The following is a 20,730-nucleotide window of genomic DNA, read 5'->3' on the forward strand; positions in this document are numbered from 1 at the left end:
CATTCTAAGCGTGTGTAAGTTACAACCCGACCTCAATGGCGCTGTCAGCCAACCACGCAATAAAAGCAGCTGTTCCAGCCCTACTCTGTCTGTGCTGCCCGACACTCCGCGTTGCAAACCCCACTCCGGTGTTTAGGGCCGCCTCTGCCCGTAGCCTCGGAGGCAGGATACGGAGGAGCGGCCCGACACTCCGCGTTACAAACCCCACTCCGGTGTTTAGGGCCGCCTCTGTCCGAAGCCCCGGAGGCAGGATACGGAGGAGCGGCCCGACACTCCGCGTTACAAACCCCACTCCGGTGTTTAGGGCCGCCTCTGTCCGAAGCCCCGGAGGCAGGATACGGAGGAGCGGCCCGACACTCCGCGTTACAAACCCCACTCCGGTGTTTAGGGCCGCCTCTGTCCGAAGCCCCGGAGGCAGGATACGGAGGAGCGGCCCGACACTCCGCGTTGCAAACCCCACTCCGGTGTTTAGGGCCGCCTCTGCCCGTAGCCTCGGAGGGCAGGATACGGAGGAGCGGCCCGACACTCCGCGTTACAAACCCCACTCCGGTGTTTAGGGCCGCCTCTGTCCGAAGCCCCGGAGGCAGGATACGGAGGAGCGGCCCGACACTCCGCGTTGCAAACCCCACTCCGGTGTTTAGGGCCGCCTCTGTCCGAAGCCCCGGAGGCAGGATACGGAGGAGCGGCCCGACACTCCGCGTTACAAACCCCACTCCGGTGTTTAGGGCCGCCTCTGTCCGAAGCCCCGGAGGCAGGATACGGAGGAGCGGCCCGACACTCCGCGTTACAAACCCCACTCCGGTGTTTAGGGCCGCCTCTGCCCGTAGCCTCGGAGGGCAGGATACGGAGGAGCGGCCCGACACTCCGCGTTACAAACCCCACTCCGGTGTTTAGGGCCGCCTCTGTCCGAAGCCCCGGAGGCAGGATACGGAGGAGCGGCCCGACACTCCGCGTTGCAAACCCCACTCCGGTGTTTAGGGCCGCCTCTGTCCGTAGCCTCGGAGGGCGGGATACGGAGGAGCGGCCCGACATCTCCAGGACGGGATGTCCTGGGCACGCGTCCCCACGCTTTTCCAATTCTTTGTTTCCAGTTGTAGAGTCAAGTAACCATGATGTATGTGTTGGCGCACACCCTAACCCAGGATTTGCAAGCGGCCTCCCAGCCAACAGCAGTGCCAGAGCAGTGAGCTTCCTGTTTGTGCGAGGCATCTGCCTGACCGAGCCCAGCCAGGCCACTTGTGGTGTGAGGCTCACAAGCGCATCATTCATTCTTGACCAGGACTCCCCTCCCTCCTGCCAGAATGGATCACTCCGTGTGTGTGACCATCCTGAGTCTACACTTAGCAACACTGCACTCTCTGCCACTGCGCTCCACTCCACTGCGCTCCACGCCACTCTATTATACTCCACTGCACTCTACGACAGTCTACACTTACAAAAACTGCACCCTGCCACTGCGCTCTATGACACTGCACTCTGCTCTGCAGCACTCTACTCCACTGTACACCAATGCACTCCACACCAATGCACTCTACGCCACTGTACTATACTCCACTGCACTCTACAATTAGCAACACTGCGCTCTCTGCCACTGCACTCTACGCCACTGCACTTGACTCTGCAGCACCCTACTCCACTCTAGGCCAATGCACTCTACGCAACTACATTTTGCATCGCTCTACTCTAAGCCATTAAACTGTACCCTTCACCACTCCACTCAGTGCTACTTCACTGTATGCCACTCTACTCTGTAACACTGTACTCTCTACCGCTGAACTCACCGCCACTCTCTGCACCACTGCACTCTACGCCAATGAACTCAAGAGCACTCTACTCAAAACCAATGCACTCAACATCACTCCACTGCACTCCAACCTGCACCACTCCACTTTGATCTACACCACTCCACGCCACTTCACAGTACACCTCTCTACTCTGCAACACTGCACTCTCCGCTACTGAACTCTACGCCACTCTTCTCTGCACCCTACACCAATGCACTCAACACCACTCTACTCAAAACCAACGCACTCTACACCACTGCACTCTGCACCACTCCACTTTACTCTGTACCTCTTAACGCCACTTCGCTGTACGCCTCTCTACCCCGCAACACTGCACTCTCCACCACTGAACTCGACGCCACTCTTTGCTGCACTCTACGCCAATGCACTCAACACCACTCTTCTGAAAACCAATGCCTTTACCCCATGGCACTCTAAGCCAACTACTCTGCACCACAGCGGCGTTATACTCTACTCTGTAACACTACACTGCTGCACGCTACACCACTCTATTCTACTCTGCCCCACTATACTCTTTGCTATTCCTCTCTTCACCATCTTCACCACTCTATTCTGCACCGCTCTACTCTGTGCTACTCTGCGCCACTGAACTCAACGCCACTCTACTCTGCACCACGGTACTTTACGCCACTGCATGCTACTCCACTCTACTCTGGACCACTGCACTCTAAGCCGCTGCATTCTATGCCACTGGACTCTACTCTGCACCACTCATCTCTACGCTACTCTACTGCACTCCACGCCAGTGCATTCTCTGCCCTTATAATCTACATCACTCCACGCCACTGTAATCCATCCCCACGACTCCACACCACTCTACTCCACTCTTCGCCACTTAATTCTACTCTGAAATATTCTACTGTGAAATAATCTGCTTCTAAAGAAAGCCCCCGCTGACCTCAATGATCCCAAAAATGAAGTCCGATCTCCCTGCTCCCTACCCTGCCAAAGAGAAAGCCACCAACCAGCAGCTCACCAAATTCCTGGAACAAAACCACCTACTGGATGCCTCACAATCACGATTCTGTGCCAACCACAGCACTGGGACTGCGCTGATTGCCGCCATTGATGACATCAGAACACTCTTCAACCGCAGAGAAACTATGGCTCGATCCTCCTTGACCTCTCCACGGCTTTTGACACAGTCTCCCGCAACACCCTCCTCAACAGACTCTACAACATAGGCATACAGCAAGACGCCCTCATGTGGGCCACCTCCTTCCTTACGCACACAGAGCATCGACTGCCGCCCTTCACCTCTGCACCCAGAGACATCATATGCGGCGTACCACAAAGATCATCCCTCAGCCCCACTTTGTTCAACATCTACATGACCCCCCCTCGCAGATGTCAGATGCCACAGACTCAACATAATCTCCTACGAAGACAACACTCAACTGATCCTCTTGCTCACCGAGGACCCCTCCAACGCCAAAACAAACTTCTGCAACGCCATGACCAACGTAGCCAAATGGATGAGAGACAACTCCCTCCAACTCAACGCAACTCTGACAGAGCTGAATTACTGATCTTCGGGAAGAACACCTCCCATGGGACCACAGCTGGTGGCCTGCAGAACTCTGACCCACACTGGCAGACCATGCATGCATTCTCGGCACCATCCTTTACAGCCAACTGATCATAAAACGACATGTCAGTGCAGTCACCTCCTCCCGCTTCCACACACTTCGAAAGCTCTGCATCAGATGTATCCCAACCAATCCTAGAGCGGTCGACCTCGAAGCTGGGGAACCGGGTTCGAGTCTCGGCAGTGACGCTCAACATCCTGTGATTCTGGGCACATCACTTAATCTCCCTGTGCCTAACAAAAATGAATGTCCATCTGTAACAAAAGTGGTGCTCATGTAGAGCGCTCTGATACCTGATATCTTCGGGTCTAGTTTGCGCTATATAAAACTCTAATAAAACAAAAAACACCAGAAAAACCGTCACTCAGGCCCTTGTGACCAGCTGCCTTGACTACTGCAATGCCTTCTACGCCGGCGTCTCCACCCAGCTATTTAGAACTCCAGACCATACAGAACGCAGCAGCCAGACTCATCCTGGACCTCCCAAAACATCGCTCCTCATCCAAGAGATACTAGTTCAAGATCCTCATACAAGCCTACAAAGCCCTCCAAGACCTAGGACCGGCCTACCGCAACCATCGACTGAACTTCCACCAACCAGCCAGAATCCTCGCTTCTCTTCACTCACCCTCGCACATACACCCCGCATCAGTCACAGCCGCAGCGGTGGCCGTTCCTTCTCCTACATCGCTTTCAGAACATGGAACGACCTTCCCCTCCAGCTCCGTACAGCCCCCTCGCTGGCAAACTTCAGAAAGAGACTCAAGACCTGGCCCATCGACAGAAACACAGCGCCCAGATAAAGCTAAGGGTGACAGTGTTGCATTTTACAAATGCGGTTTGTTTGTTTATACTCTACGCCACTGCACTCTACACCACACTACTATATGTCACTACACTCTACGCCAATGCACTCACTACCACTTTACTCAAAACCCATACACTCTATGCCACTGCACTCTGTGCCAATCTACTTAGCACCACTGTACTTTATGCCACTTTGCTCTAGGCCACTCTACGATTTGACACTCTATAATACTCAACTCCCCGATGCTCCACTCTGACATCCTACTCCATTAAGCTCTTTTCCACTCGTTAATGCTCTACTCCACTCTATGCCACTCCACTTTGCAACATTCAACTCGACTCTGTGCCACTCTACAACACTACTCCACTCTACGACGCTCTACAAAACTCCCTCTATGCCACCCCACTCTACTCTATGACACACTACTCCAGTCTACTCTACGCCACTCAACTGTACAACACTCTACTCCACTCTATGCCATTCTACTCTCGTACACTGCTCTACTCTACGCCACTCCACAATCCATCCACCCTACACCAGTCTACTCTAAAACACTGTACTCCCAGCAACACCCTCTACTCCACCCAACACCGCTCTGTGCCACTCCATGCCACTACTCCACTCTGACACTCTATGCTGCTCAACTCTACAACACTCTGCTCCACTCTGTCATTCCACTCTCCTACATTACTCTACTCTATGCCACTCCACAATCCATCCACTCTACACCAGTCTACTCTAATGCACTGTACTCCCAGCAACACCCTCTACTCCACTCAACACCGCTCTGTGCCACTCCATGCCACTACTCCACTCTGACACTCTATGCCGCTCAACTCTATTCCACTCTACTCCGTCCATAACACTCCATGCCACTCCACGCCACTCTAGGCCACTCCACAATCCATCCACTCTACACCAGTCTACTCTAATGCACTGTACTCCCAGCAACACCCTGTACTCCACTCAACACCGCTCTGTGCCACACCATGCCACTACTCCACTCTGATGCTCTATGCCGCTCAGCTCTTTTCCACTCTTCTCTGTCCATAACACTCCATGGCACTCCACGCCACTCTAGGCCACTCCACAATCCATCCACCCTACACCAGTCTACTCTAAAGCACTGTACTCCCAGCAACACCCTGTACTCCACTCAACACCGCTCTGTGCCTCTCCATGACCCTACTCCACTCTGACACTCTATGCCGCTCAACTCTACAACACTCTGCTCCACTCTCCTACATTACTCTACTCTATGCCACTCCACAATCCATCCACTCTACACCAGTCTACTCTAAAGCACTGTACTCCCAGCAACACCCTCTACATGCCGCTCAACTCTACAACACACTACTCCACTCTATGCCACTCCACAATCCATCCACCCTACACCAGTCTACTCTAAAGCACTGTACTCCCAGCAACACCCTGTACTCCACTCAACACCGCTCTGTGCCTCTCCATGACACTACTCCACTCTGACACTCTATGCTGCTCAACTCTACAACACTCTACTCCACTCTGTCATTCCACTTTCCTACATTACTCTACTCTATGCCACTCCACAATCCATCCACTCTACACCAGTCTACTCTAAAGCACTGTACTCCCAGCAACACCCTGTACTCCACTCAACACCGCTCTGTGCCACTCCGTGACACTACTCCACTCTGACACTCTATGCCGCTCAACTCTATTCCACTCTACTCTGTCCATAACACACCATGCCACTCCACGCCACTCTAGGCCACTCCACGCCACTCCATAACACTTCACTCTACTCCACCTTACGACACTCCACTTTCCTTGCCCAAAGGAAGCCATGGTGTGCAACATAGCTAAAACATATTAGCAGAGCTAAGAGAATGCATGAAATGCACCGGCTGCTTCATGCACAAAATGCACAGGTTGTTTCATTCATAAAATGCACAGGTTGCTTCCTGCATAAAATGCACAGGTTGCTTCATACACAAAATGTACAGGTTGCTTCATGCACAAAATGCACAGGTTGCTTCATACACAAAATGCACAGGTTGCTTCCTGCACAAAATTCACAGGTTGCTTCATACACAAAATGCACAGGTTGCTTCCTGCATAAAATGCACAGCTTGCTTCATACACAAAATGTACAGGTTGCTTCATGCACAAAATGCACAGGTTGCTTCTTACACAAAATGCACAGGTTGCTTCATACACAAAATGCACAGGTTGCTTCACGCACAGAATGCACAGGTTGCTTCATACACAAAATGCACAGGTTGCTGCATATACAAAATGCACAGGTTGCTTCCTGCATAAAATGCACAGGTTGCTTCATATACAAAATGCACAGGTTGCTTCCCGCATAAAATGCACAGGTTGCTTCATACACAAAATGCACAGGTTGCTTCCTGCATAAAATGCACAGATTACTTCATACACAAAATGCGCAGGTTGCTTATTGCATAAAATGCACAGGTTGCTTTGTGCACAATCTGGAGAGGCCGCCATCTGTCCTCAGTCGTTGCACAAATACAGCAAGTGCACATATGCGAGAACTGCTCGTGACATCAGTGTATGTGGTCATCAAGAGGTGCATGCAGTTTATTTGAGGGAGGGGGCAAGCCCTCGACTGGAAGCCCTTAGGGCAGCCCATCTGAGGGGGGAGCCCATCTGAGGGGGCAGCACTCACTCTGCCTGCAGTCTTCAGCAGGCGGGCAGGCCCTGGCAGGGCCCCTCAGCAGCTCCTGCCCTTCCACAGACCAGGCAGGCTCTGTTTCTGATGGAGCATCTCTTCTCTTCTAGGACTTCCACCTGAACCGAGTGGACTTGGAGGAGGCTTCGGGGCTGGAGAGCTCCCCCGCCGGGGCGCGGCCCAAGAGGAAAAGCAAGAAGTCCTACGACCTCACCGCGGCGGACCGCTTCTGGCAGAGGCTGAAGGGCAGGCAAGTGGGGCTGGGTGCAGACTCGTGGCAGGCACGGGGGACAGCCTGTCCACTCACGTCATCTCAAGCATCGCATGTGGGCAGGCACAGTGGGAGGTCGGGGGGCAGCATGTCCACTCACGTCCTCTCTCTTGGACAGGCACGGTGGGAGGTTGGTGACAGCCTATCAGCTCACATCATCTCAGTAATCTCACGTGGGCAGGCATGGTGGGAGGTCAGGGGACAGCCTACCCACTCACATCCTCTTGCTTGGACAGCTATGGTGGGTAGTCATTGGATAGCCTGCCCACTCACGTCTTTTCTACTGCAGAGACCCAGTGGGAAGTCATGGGACAGCCTGTCCACTCACGTCATCTCACATGTGCAGGCACTGTGGGAGGTCAGGCAGGCCCACTCACCACATCTTCTCACATAGTGGGAATATGTCCATTCAAAGCATCTCATATCACTTCATGTGGGTAAGTATACTCGGAGTTCAGGGGGCAGACTGTCCACTCACATCATCCACGTGGGCAGCCATGGAGGGAGATCAGGGAGGAGCCTGTTCACTTCTGTCGACTCACTTGGGCAGCCATGAAGGAAGCTTGGGGAACAGCCTCTCCACTCCTGTTATCTCACATGGGCAGGCACATGGTGGAAGTTCAGTGGACAGCCTGTCCACTCATGTCATTTGTCGTAGTCAGCCACAGTGGTAGGTCATGGGACACCCTGTCCACTCTACATATGTCGTGGGCAGGCATGGTGGGAGTTCAAGGGACAGCTTGCCCACTGGGCGATCATCAAGCGGTGCATTACTCCTGGGGCATTAACACACATTTGTCATTCCCCCGCCATCTTGGTCTTCACAAATCACTAGTGTTAATTTATTACACTGCCAGTGCACCTTTACCTGTGCTCCCGCCAGGTATACAGGTACTGGCATCCACGCACGGCACTGCCAGTGCACCTCTACCCTGACCTGCACCACCTCCTAGTGTACAGGTACTGGGATCTACACACGATACTGCACCTCTACTCTGACCTGCAGCACCTCCTAGTGAACAGGTACTGGGATCTACACACGATACTGCACCTCTACCCTGACCTGCAGCACCTCCTAGTGTACAGGTACTGGGATCTACACACGATACTGCGCCTCTACCCTGACCTGCACCACCTCCTAGTGTACAGGTACTGGGATCTACACACGATACTGTACCTCTACTCTGACCTGCAGCACCTCCTAGTGTACAGGTACTGGGATCTACACACGATACTGTACCTCTACTCTGACCTGCAGCACCTCCTAGTGTACAGGTACTGGGATCTACACACGATACTGCACCTCTACTCTGACCTGCAGTGTTGGACAGGCCTCACAGACGGCTCGCGCCCTCCCCGCTCGACAAGGCCAGGACTCCGGGCCACCTGGCATAACCCCGCGACCAGCACCTGTACCCTGTCCCCCGACGGACCCTCTGCCCTCGGACCCCTACTCATCACGGGGTCCAGCCCCACCGGCTTTCCCGGCCGGGTCAAGCCGCCATCTTGGACCCTGTACCACGCGGCCGCCTGGCCTCCCCTCGACCCTAACCCCGGGCCTGGCCGGCCCCGACATCCCGGCACCACTATCCACCCAGGAGGTGAGCGGACCACTTGGCAGGTCAATGGGAGACCGAAGTGTCAAGGGCTCTCCCCCGCCAGGTGCCGATCGCTCCCAGCTCCCCCGGGCACTGGCTCCACCCCCTGCTGGGTGTCTGGACACCTTCATCCCGGACCCTCCGACCTCCAAGTGCGAGGGTCCGGACATCAAAGGGCACCAGCCCTATAACTGAGGCAGCTCCGGAGCAGGAAGGCAGTTGTATCCTGGAGTCGAGAGACACCGAGTGAACTCAACCCTGACGGTCTACTGGCGCTGCCGTAGCCCGCTCTTGTGAACCATCGTCCTGCCTGCTGGCGCTGCCGCGGCCTTCTGCAACCTTCATCTTCCTGGGACCTGCTGGCGCTGCCGCGGCCCGTTGTACCGACCATCCTCACCGGGACCTGCTGGCGCTGCCGCGGCCCTCTGCAACCTTCATCTTCCTGGGACCTGCTGGCGCTGCCGCGGCCCGTTGTAACGACCATCCTCACCGGGACCTGCTGGCGCTGCCGCGGACCGTTCATCTTCCAGGGACCTGCTGGCGCTGCCGCGGCCCGTTGTATCGACCATCCACACCGGGACCTGCTGGCGCTGCCGCGGCCCATACCACCTAACCACCAAGCTCGAGGATTGTGAGCTCATCACCATCTCATCCGAATTACCTGATTGGTAAATAGACTGTCCCGCTACCCCCTTCCCTACCTTACGAGACTCTAATCGAGGGGACCCCTGAGTCCAGACCTCCTTGTACCATTTTACCGTACCTTAAATAAGTGCCTATAAAGATCACTGAACCTTATCCGTGTGTGATATCTGTCTGTGGGGGGGAAGTTACTTGTCTGTACGATCGCTGGAGACGGCTCTCCCCGGAGACCTCTCCTCCTGACCCCGGCCGACCCTCCCGGTCCATCTACCTTTTCTAACATTGGTGGCCAGCGGCGCGATCCGAATCAACGCGTAATCGTACAGAGAGTAGCTCACCCCACGACAAAGCACGATGTCGACCAAAGATAGCAGCTCCACCGAGAAGTTCCAAATGGAGAAACTAGAGGAGTACAACCACCGCGAACTGAGACAATTTTGCATAGAACTTGGCATTGCTACCACTGGCCTGAGTACCAAGGATGACCTAAAGCACGCCCTTGAGTCGTGGACAGAAACGGGGGTCGCAAGACCCTCCGACCAAAGCAGCGTCACACCAGACCAAAACAGCGTTACACCAGAGGGGAACGCCACGACTCCCGAGGAACGGGGAACGGGCCTCTCACCGGAGGAGATACGAGAAAGAGACAGAGTCAGACTGCACGAATTAGAGATGGCACGACTCAAGATGGATGGGGAGCTCAAGTTAGCTGAACAGAAACTCAACCTCGAGCATATGCGGATTCGAGAGGAGCGAGAAGAAAAACAGAGACAGAGAGAGCTGGAAGAGAAAAAGATAACGCTCGAGCACGAGCGCCAATTGGCAGAGATAGAACTGCGCAAACAGCATAAGGACTTGGGGGTGCCTGAAAGACCACACACCCCGGGACCAACTGAGAAAAAAGTTCACATCCCCAAGGATGTGGTCCGCGAGTATGTCCGAGAAGACGACATACAACAATGGTTTAAGGCCTATGAGATCGCAATGACCTCCCACCGGATCGACCGGAGTGATTGGGGAGCCGGACTTTGGGGGAGATTTATCAACGAGGGTCGCGATGCCCTGCTGCAGCTCCCCGATCACCAAATGTCGTCCTACGACCACATGAAGGCTGCCCTCCTCACCCGCTACGGCCTCACGCCCGAGATGTACCGCCAGAGGTTCAGGGATTGCACCCGGATCCCAGGTACCACTTGGGTGGAATACGTGAACTATTTCAGCCGGGCCTTCGAGGGTTGGATCAAGGGAAGTCAGGTCACCACCTACGAACAGCTCTTCAACCTCATGGTATGGGAACACCTGTCAAACAACTGCTTCGTCGAGCTCCGGCAGCATCTACTCGACAGTAAGCTGACTGACCCCCGGCAGCTCGCCGCCGAAGCTGACCGGTGGGAGAGCACCCGAGTGGGCCGGAAAGGGCCACACGACCAGAACAGAAGCAACCAAGGCCAGCACCGTCCTCGGGGAGGAGGAGGAGGCCAGGGGCGGGGGAGAGACGCCTTGCCAGCAACAACCGTGGCCAGCGCCCCGCCGCCGGCCGGCCGGGGCAACCCCCCGTTGCGGCCTGGGTACCGAGCCAACGTCACGTGCCACAGATGCCAGCGACTAGGCCACTACGCCAACGATCCGAACTGCCCGCTGAACCAAACGCCCAAACCCCGCCAGGTAGCTGCCGCTGCCCTGGGGGAGGAGCAGTCGTTGGAGGGTCCCGAGGAGTGTGAGCCGGACCAGCAAGGGTGGGAACCGGCCGCCATGGTCCTGGCATGCTTAGGGGGAAGAGACATGGTTCCGCGGGCTCCCCTACCCGCCAACACCAGGAAATACGGTCAGTGGGTGACCATTAATGGACAGAGAGCTGAGGCCTTGCGCGACACCGGCGCCAGCGTGACGGCCGTCCGCTGTCACCTGGTGAAGCCCGAGCAGATCTTGCCGAACATTCTCTGCCCCGTCCGCTCGGCAGATAACTCTGAAAGCATGTGCAAGATGGCCTGCGTCCCGTTTGAATGGGGAGGGGTCTCCGGCCTACTGAAAGTGACGGTCCGGGACGATGCCCCCGTGGACTGCCTCCTGGGGAATGACCTCGAGAGTTCCCCGTGGGCCACCGTCGAGAGAAGAGAGCACTTGGGGATGCTGGGCCTCCCGGACTGGGCCTGCATAACCACCCGATCCATGGCCGGCCGGGCCGCCCCCCGATCAGAAGAAACCGAATGGCCGGCACCTCCGCCCCCGGTTGCCCCCGTAGAGGACAACGGCGAGGCCGACCTCCCAGACCCGGCCCCCGAAGAAAACGCGCAACCCCAGGACCTTCCGGATCTGGCTCAGTGGCGGCAAGAAGGGGGGCCCACCCAAGAACAGTTCCGCCAGGAGCAAAAGACCTGTCCCTCCCTCGAGGGACTTCGCCAACAAGCCAGCACCCAAGCCGCCGGGGACACCACCGGAACCCACTGGGTCTACTGGGATAACGACCTGCTCTACAGCGAGCAAAGAATCGCCGAGCTGGGGGCCAGTCGAGTTCTGGTGGTACCGCTCCGCTTCCGAGACTTTCTACTCAACCTAGCCCACGATGTCCCCCTGGCTGGGCACCTGGGCCAAGATAAAACGTACAGTCGACTGGTGACCCACTTTTTCTGGCCAAAAATGAGGAATGACGTCCTGAACCACTGCCGATCGTGCCCCACATGCCAAGCAAGCGGGAAGAGTGGCCGGAAGCTTAAGGCTCCTCTACAACCCTTCCCGGTGGTCACCACCCCGTTCGAGAGGGTGGGGATAGACATTGTGGGGCCGCTGGACCCTCGCACGGCACAAGGACACAGGTTCATCTTGGTACTAGTGGACCATGCCACCCGCTATCCCGAGGCGGTGCCCCTACGGACCGTGACCGCTCCAGTGGTTGGCCGGGCCCTGATGGGGATCTTCTCCCGGGTAGGCTTCCCCCGAGAAGTCGTCAGCGACCGAGGTACGAACTTCATATCGAAGTACATGAAGTCCCTCTGGCAACAATGCGGGGTCACATACAGATTCACGACCCCCTATCACCCCCAAGGAAACGGACTAGTGGAGCGGTTCAACCGCACTCTCAAAGGGATGATTGGGGGATTGGAAGAGCCTCTCCGTCGCCAGTGGGATGTACTGCTCCCGTGCCTCCTCTTCGCCTACCGAGAAGTACCCCAGAAGTCCCTCGGCTTTAGCCCCTTTGAACTCCTATACGGACACCCTGTGCGAGGGCCCCTCAGCCTCGTGAAGGAGGGCTGGGAGTTGGCCCCCCTAACGACCCCTCCAGACGTCTTCAAATACCTCCTGGCCTTACGAAACCAGACCCGGCGCTTCAGGGAGATTGCCAAGGCGAACCTCGAGGCCAGCCAGGAAGACATGAAGAGGTGGTATGACCACAATGCCTCCTCCGTGGAATTCGAGCCGGGGCAGCAAGTATGGGTAATGTCCCCCACCGAACCGTGTGCCCTGCAAGATAAGTGGACGGGGCCCTTCAAAGTGGTCGAGCGCAAAAGCCCCGTCACTTATCTCATCGACCTGGGGACATCCCGGAACCCCCTTCGGGTCCTCCACACCAACCGGCTCAAACCGCACTTTGTGCGCTCCGAACTAAGCCTCTTGATGGCTACGGACAGTGGCACAGAAGAAGACTCCGAGCCCCTCCCGGATCTCCTGAAGACTCAAGAGAAGGACGGGTCCGTGGATGGGGTCCGGCTCTCTGACGCCCTCACTACGGAGCAACGACAGGACTGCCGGGACCTCCTGCTGCAGTACGCTGCCCTGTTCTCCCTCACCCCCGGGGTCACCCCCTGGTGTTTGCACGACGTAGACACCGGGGACAGTCCCCCTGTCCGGCACCGGGCCTACCGCGTACCAGATCGGGTACGGGCCTGCATACAGGAGGAAGTGGCCAAGATGCTCACGATCGGGGTCATCGAGCCCTCGGACAGTCCCTGGGCCAGCCCGGTCGTACTAGTCCCCAAAGCCGCTGCCCCCGGCACCGCACCTGAACTGAGATTCTGCGTCGACTACCGGGGCTTGAACGCTGTCACCCGGACCGACGCCCATCCCATCCCCCGAGCAGACGAGCTGATCGACCGGCTGGGGGCCGCCCGCTACCTTAGTATCTTCGACCTAACGGCGGGCTACTGGCAAATCGGCCTCACACCCAGGGCTCAGGAACGGTCGGCCTTCTCCACCCCCGATGGCCACTATCAATTTAAGGTCATGCCCTTTGGCATGAAAAATGCCCCCGCCACGTTCCAACGCCTTGTGAACCAGGTCTTGGCGGGGCTTGAAGAATTCAGCGCTGCCTACCTGGACGATATCGCTGTGTACAGCCGCCACTGGTCCGACCACCTCCGTCACCTCCAAGAGGTCCTACAAGCCCTCCAGCGGGCCGGCCTCACCATTAAGGCCGGCAAGTGCCAGATTGGCCAAGGGTCTGTGACCTACCTTGGGCACCAAGTGGGGAGCGGGCTGGTGGCCCCCCTACAACTTAAGATTGCTGCCATCCAGTCCTGGCAGCCCCCCGTCACCCAGACCGAGGTCCGAGCCTTCTTGGGGCTCACCGGCTACTACCGGCGGTTCGTGAAGGAATACGGCAGCATCGTGGGGCCCCTCACGGGTCTCACATCCAAGAACCAGCCAAAGCGGGTCAATTGGACTCCTGACTGTCAAGCGGCCTTCGAGGAGCTGAAGGCCGCCCTGTGCACCGCCCCGGTGCTCCAGGCCCCCGATTACAGTCGGGAGTTTGTGGTGCAGACCGACGCCTCCGACCACGGCATCGGAGCCGTCCTCTCTCAGTTGAACCTCGAAGGTCAGGACCAGCCGGTGGCCTTCATCAGTCGACGTCTCCTGGCCCGAGAACAGCGTTGGAGCACCATCGAGAGGGAAGCCTTCGCAGTGGTGTGGGCCCTCAAAAAGCTCCGGCCCTATCTCTTCGGTACCCACTTCCGGGTACAGACCGACCATCGACCCCTGCAATGGCTGATGCAGATGCGGGGGGAGAACCCAAAACTCTTGCGCTGGTCCATTTCCCTGCAGGGAATGGACTTCACTGTGGAGCACCGACCGGGCCGAGACCACGCCAACGCGGATGGCCTGTCCCGCTTTTTCCGCCTCGACGAAGAGAGTCCCCAAGGGGATGGGTGACTCTCCCCGCCTTCAGCTGGGGGGGACGCATGTTGGACAGGCCTCACAGACGGCTCGCGCCCTCCCCGCTCGACAAGGCCAGGACTCCGGGCCACCTGGCATAACCCCGCGACCAGCACCTGTACCCTGTCCCCCGACGGACCCTCTGCCCTCGGACCCCTACTCATCACGGGGTCCAGCCCCACCGGCTTTCCCGGCCGGGTCAAGCCGCCATCTTGGACCCTGTACCACGCGGCCGCCTGGCCTCCCCTCGACCCTAACCCCGGGCCTGGCCGGCCCCGACATCCCGGCACCACTATCCACCCAGGAGGTGAGCGGACCACTTGGCAGGTCAATGGGAGACCGAAGTGTCAAGGGCTCTCCCCCGCCAGGTGCCGATCGCTCCCAGCTCCCCCGGGCACTGGCTCCACCCCCTGCTGGGTGTCTGGACACCTTCATCCCGGACCCTCCGACCTCCAAGTGCGAGGGTCCGGACATCAAAGGGCACCAGCCCTATAACTGAGGCAGCTCCGGAGCAGGAAGGCAGTTGTATCCTGGAGTCGAGAGACACCGAGTGAACTCAACCCTGACGGTCTACTGGCGCTGCCGTAGCCCGCTCTTGTGAACCATCGTCCTGCCTGCTGGCGCTGCCGCGGCCTTCTGCAACCTTCATCTTCCTGGGACCTGCTGGCGCTGCCGCGGCCCGTTGTACCGACCATCCTCACCGGGACCTGCTGGCGCTGCCGCGGCCCTCTGCAACCTTCATCTTCCTGGGACCTGCTGGCGCTGCCGCGGCCCGTTGTAACGACCATCCTCACCGGGACCTGCTGGCGCTGCCGCGGACCGTTCATCTTCCAGGGACCTGCTGGCGCTGCCGCGGCCCGTTGTATCGACCATCCACACCGGGACCTGCTGGCGCTGCCGCGGCCCATACCACCTAACCACCAAGCTCGAGGATTGTGAGCTCATCACCATCTCATCCGAATTACCTGATTGGTAAATAGACTGTCCCGCTACCCCCTTCCCTACCTTACGAGACTCTAATCGAGGGGACCCCTGAGTCCAGACCTCCTTGTACCATTTTACCGTACCTTAAATAAGTGCCTATAAAGATCACTGAACCTTATCCGTGTGTGATATCTGTCTGTGGGGGGGAAGTTACTTGTCTGTACGATCGCTGGAGACGGCTCTCCCCGGAGACCTCTCCTCCTGACCCCGGCCGACCCTCCCGGTCCATCTACCTTTTCTAACATGCAGCACCTCCTAGTGTACAGGTACTGGGATCTACACACGATACTGCACCTCTAATCTGACCTGCAGCACCTCCTAGTGTACAGGTACTGAGATCTACACACGGTACTGCACCTCTACTCTGACCTGCACCACCTCCTAGTGTACAGGTACTGGGATCTACACACGATACTGCACCTCTACTCTGACCTGCACCACCTCCTAGTGTACAGGTACTGGGATCTACTCCCGATACTGCACCTCTACCCTGACCTGCAGCACCTCCTAGTGTACAGGTACTGGGATCTACACACGATACTGCACCTCTACCCTGACCTGCAGCACCTCCTAGTGTACAGGTACTGGGATCTACACACGATACTGCACCTCTACTCTGACCTGCAGCACCTCCTAGTGTACAGGTACTGGGATCTACACACGATACTGCACCTCTACCCTGACCTGCAGCACCTCCTAGTGTACAGGTACTAGGATCTACACACAATACTGCACCTCTACTCTGACCTGCACCACCTCCTAGTGTACAGGTACTGGGATCTACACACGATACTGCACCTCTACCCTGACCTGCAGCACCTCCTAGTGTACAGGTACTGGGACCTACACACGATACTGCACCTCTACTCTGACCTGCACCACCTCCTAGTGTACAGGTACTGGGATCTACACACGATACTGCACCTCTACCCTGACCTGCAGCACCTCCTAGTGTACAGGTACTGGGATCTACACACGATACTGCACCTCTACTCTGAACTGCACCACCTCCTAGTGTACTGGGACTGGGATCTACACACGATACTGCGCCTCTACCCTGACCTGCACCACCTCCTAGTGTACAGGTACTAGGATCTACACACGATACTGCGCCTCTACTCTGACCTGCACCGCCTCCTAGTGTACAGGTACTGGGATCTACACACGATACTGCACCTCTACTCTGACCTGCAGCACCTCCTAGTGTACAGGGACTGGGATCTACACACGATACTGCACCTCTACTCTGACCTGCAGCACCTCCTAGTGTACAGGTACTAGGATCTACACACGATACTGCGCCTCTACTCTGACCTGCACCGCCTCCTAGTGTACAGGTACTAGGATCTACACACGATACTGCACCTCTACCCTGACCTGCACCGCCTCCTAGTGTACAGGTACTGGGATCTACACACAATACTTCACCTCTACTCTGACCTGCACCACCTCCTAGTGTACAGGTACTGGGATCTACACACGATACTGCACCTCTACTCTGACCTGCAGCACCTCCTAGTGTACAGGTACTGGGATCTACACACAATACTGCACCTCTACCCTGACCTGCACCGCCTCCTAGTGTACAGGTACTGGGATCTACACACGATACTGCACCTCTACTCTGACCTGCACCACCTCCTAGTGTACAGGTACTGGGATCTACACACGATACTGCACCTCTACCCTGTCCTGCACCACCTCCTAGTGTACAGGTACTGGGATCTACACACGATACTGCACCTCTACCCTGACCTGCAGCACCTCCTAGTGTACAGGTACTGGGATCTACACACCATACTGCACCTCTACTCTGACCTGCACCACCTCCTAGTGAACAGGTACTGGGATCTACACACAATACTGCACCTCAACCCTGACCTGCAGCACCTCCTAGTGTACAGGTACTGGGATCTACACACAATACTGCACCTCTACCCTGACCTGCAGCACCTCCTAGTGTACAGGTACTGGGATCTACACACGATACTGCACCTCTACCCTGACCTGCAGCACCTCCTAGTGTACAGGTACTGGGATCTACACACGATACTGCACCTCTACCCTGACCTGCACCACCTCCTAGTGTACAGGTACTAGGATCTACACACGATACTGCGCCTCTACTCTGACCTGCACCGCCTCCTAGTGTACAGGTACTAGGATCTACACACGATACTGCACCTCTACTCTGACCTGCACCACCTCCTAGTGTACAGGTACTGGGATCTACACACGATACTGCACCTCTACCCTGACCTGCAGCACCTCCTAGTGTACAGGTACTGGGATCTACACACGATACTGCACCTCTACCCTGACCTGCAGCACCTTCTAGTGTACAGGTACTGGGATCTACACACGATACTGCACGTCTACCCTGACCTGCAGCACCTCCTAGTGTACAGGTACTGGGATCTACACACGATACTGCACCTCTACCCTGACCTGCAGCACCTCGTAGTGTACAGGTACTGGGATCTACACACGATACTGCACCTCTACTCTGACCTGCCCCACCTCCTAGTTTACAGGTACTGGGATCTACACACGATACTGCACCTCTACTCTGATCTGCACCACCTCCTAGTGTACAGGTAATGGGATCTACACACGATACTGCACCTCTACTCTGACCTGCAGCACCTCCTAGTGTACAGGTACTGGGATCTACACACGATACTGCACCTCTACCCTGACCTGCAGCACCTCCTAGTGTACAGGTACTGGGATCTACACACGATACTGCACCTCTACCCTGACCTGCAGCACCTCCTAGTGTACAGGTACTGGGATCTACACACGATACTGCACCTCTACCCTGACCTGCAGCACCTCCTAGTGTACAGGTACTGGGATCGACACACGATACTGCACCTCTACTCTGACCTGCACCACCTCCTAGTGTACAGGTACTAGGATCTACACACGATACTGCACCTCTACCGTGACCTGCACCACCTCCTAGTGTACAGGTACTGGGATCGACACACGATACTGCACCTCTACTCTGACCTGCACCACCTCCTAGTGTACAGGTACTAGGATCTACACACGATACTGCACCTCTACTCTGACCTGCAGCACCTCCTAGTGTACAGGTACTAGGATCTACACACGATACTGCACCTCTACTCTGACCTGCAGCACCTCCTAGTGTACAGGTACTGGGATCTACACACGATACTGCACCTCTACTCTGACCTGCAGCACCTCCTAGTGTACAGGTACTGGGATCTACACACGATACTGCACCTCTACTCTGACCTGCACCACCTCCTAGTGTACATGTACTGGGATCTACACACGATACTGCACCTCTACTCTGACCTGCACCACCTCCTAGTGTACAGGTACTGGGATCTACACACAATACTGCACCTCTACCCTGACCTGCAGCACCTCCTAGTGTACAGGTACTAGGATCTACACACGATTCTGCACCTCTACCCTGACCTGCAGCACCTCCTAGTGTACAGGTACTGGGATCTACACACGATACTGCACCTCTACTCTGATCTGCACCACCTCCTAGTGTGCAGGTACTGGGATCTACACACGATACTGCACCTCTACCCTGACCTGCAGCACCTCCTAGTGTACAGGTACTGGTATCTACACACGATACTGCACCTCTACTCTGACCTGCACCACCTCCTAGTGTACAGGTACTAGGATCTACACACGATACTGCACCTCTACCCTGACCTGCAGCACCTCCTAGTGTACAGGTACTGGTATCTACACACGATACTGCACCTCTACCCTGACCTGCACCGCCTCCTAGTGTACAGGTACTGGGATCTACACACGATACTGCACCTCTACTCTGACCTGCACCGCCTCCTAGTGTACAGGTACTGGGATCTACACACGATACTGCACCTCTACTCTGACCTGCAGCACCTCCTAGTGTACAGGGACTGGGATCTACACACGATACTGCACCTCTACTCTGACCTGCAGCACCTCCTAGTGTACAGGTACTAGGATCTACACACGATACTGCGCCTCTACTCTGACCTGCACCGCCTCCTAGTGTACAGGTACTAGGATCTACACACGATACTGCACCTCTACCCTGACCTGCACCGCCTCCTAGTGTACAGGTACTGGGATCTACACACAATACTTCACCTCTACTCTGACCTGCACCACCTCCTAGTGTACAGGTACTGGGATCTACACACGATACTGCACCTCTACTCTGACCTGCAGCACCTCCTAGTGTACAGGTACTGGGATCTACACACAATACTGCACCTCTACCCTGACCTGCACCGCCTCCTAGTGTACAGGTACTGGGATCTACACACGATACTGCACCTCTACTCTGACCTGCACCACCTCCTAGTGTACAGGTACTGGGATCTACACACGATACTGCACCTCTACCCTGTCCTGCACCACCTCCTAGTGTACAGGTACTGGGATCTACACACGATACTGCACCTCTACCCTGACCTGCAGCACCTCCTAGTGTACAGGTACTGGGATCTACACACCATACTGCACCTCTACTCTGACCTGCACCACCTCCTAGTGAACAGGTACTGGGATCTACACACAGTTCGAGGCATGTGGGCTGCTGAATTCATATCTGTGCATAGATCGCCGCCTAGTGTTGGGTCCGGATGTTTGCACGTTGTTGTCCTGGAAGAGTCTTCGAAGTATCCTTGGATAGGTGACTCCTCCCATGGACTACAGTGCGCATGGGCATCCTCTCCATCCTCAGATTGTTTTTTTCCGCCATTGGGTTCGGATGTGCTATCTTAGCTCAAGTTAGGAAAAACTTTTGTCGAGGCCACAAGGCCTTTAGTTCGCGTCGGTACTGTTTATCGATCGGGTTTCGATACTTTTTGTTAGTTTACTAACTTTCAGCACCGACTTTGTTCGCATTTGCCTGTCCATCGACTCTACTTCGACGATGGAATCCAGGACGCCATTCAAAAGGTGTCCGGTATGCAATGCGAAGTACCCACACATCGACGTCCATCCGGTGTGCAACAAATGCCTTTCGCCGGACCACGACGAATCGACATGTATGGCCTGTGCCCGGTTCCGTTCAAAGAAGACTCTGCGGAATCGTCGAGCGGCGAGGCTCGAAGCGCAGCACGCGGCACCGGCCCCAGCTGACATCTTCGACGAGGCTGACGACGTCGAAGAAGTAGAAGTCTTACCCTCCAGTCCCGTTTCCGAACACGAACA

The 20,730-nt window shown here is 56.3% G+C and overlaps 1 protein-coding gene across 1 annotated transcript in view; it reads left to right on the plus strand.

Moving 5' to 3' along the window:
- SCFD1 (sec1 family domain containing 1) overlaps positions 1–20,730 on the plus strand; it is an 836,081-nt gene that overhangs the window by 281,499 nt on the left and 533,852 nt on the right. The window contains exon 11 of the mRNA XM_085627369.1: positions 6,990–7,129. Coding sequence (XP_085483495.1) covers positions 6,990–7,129 — 140 coding nt within the window. The remainder of the gene's footprint in view (positions 1–6,989; positions 7,130–20,730) is intronic.

The sequence above is a fragment of the Triturus cristatus genome, chromosome 9, assembly GCF_964204655.1.
Source record: "Triturus cristatus chromosome 9, aTriCri1.1, whole genome shotgun sequence".
NCBI classification, from domain to species: Eukaryota; Metazoa; Chordata; class Amphibia; order Caudata; family Salamandridae; genus Triturus; species Triturus cristatus.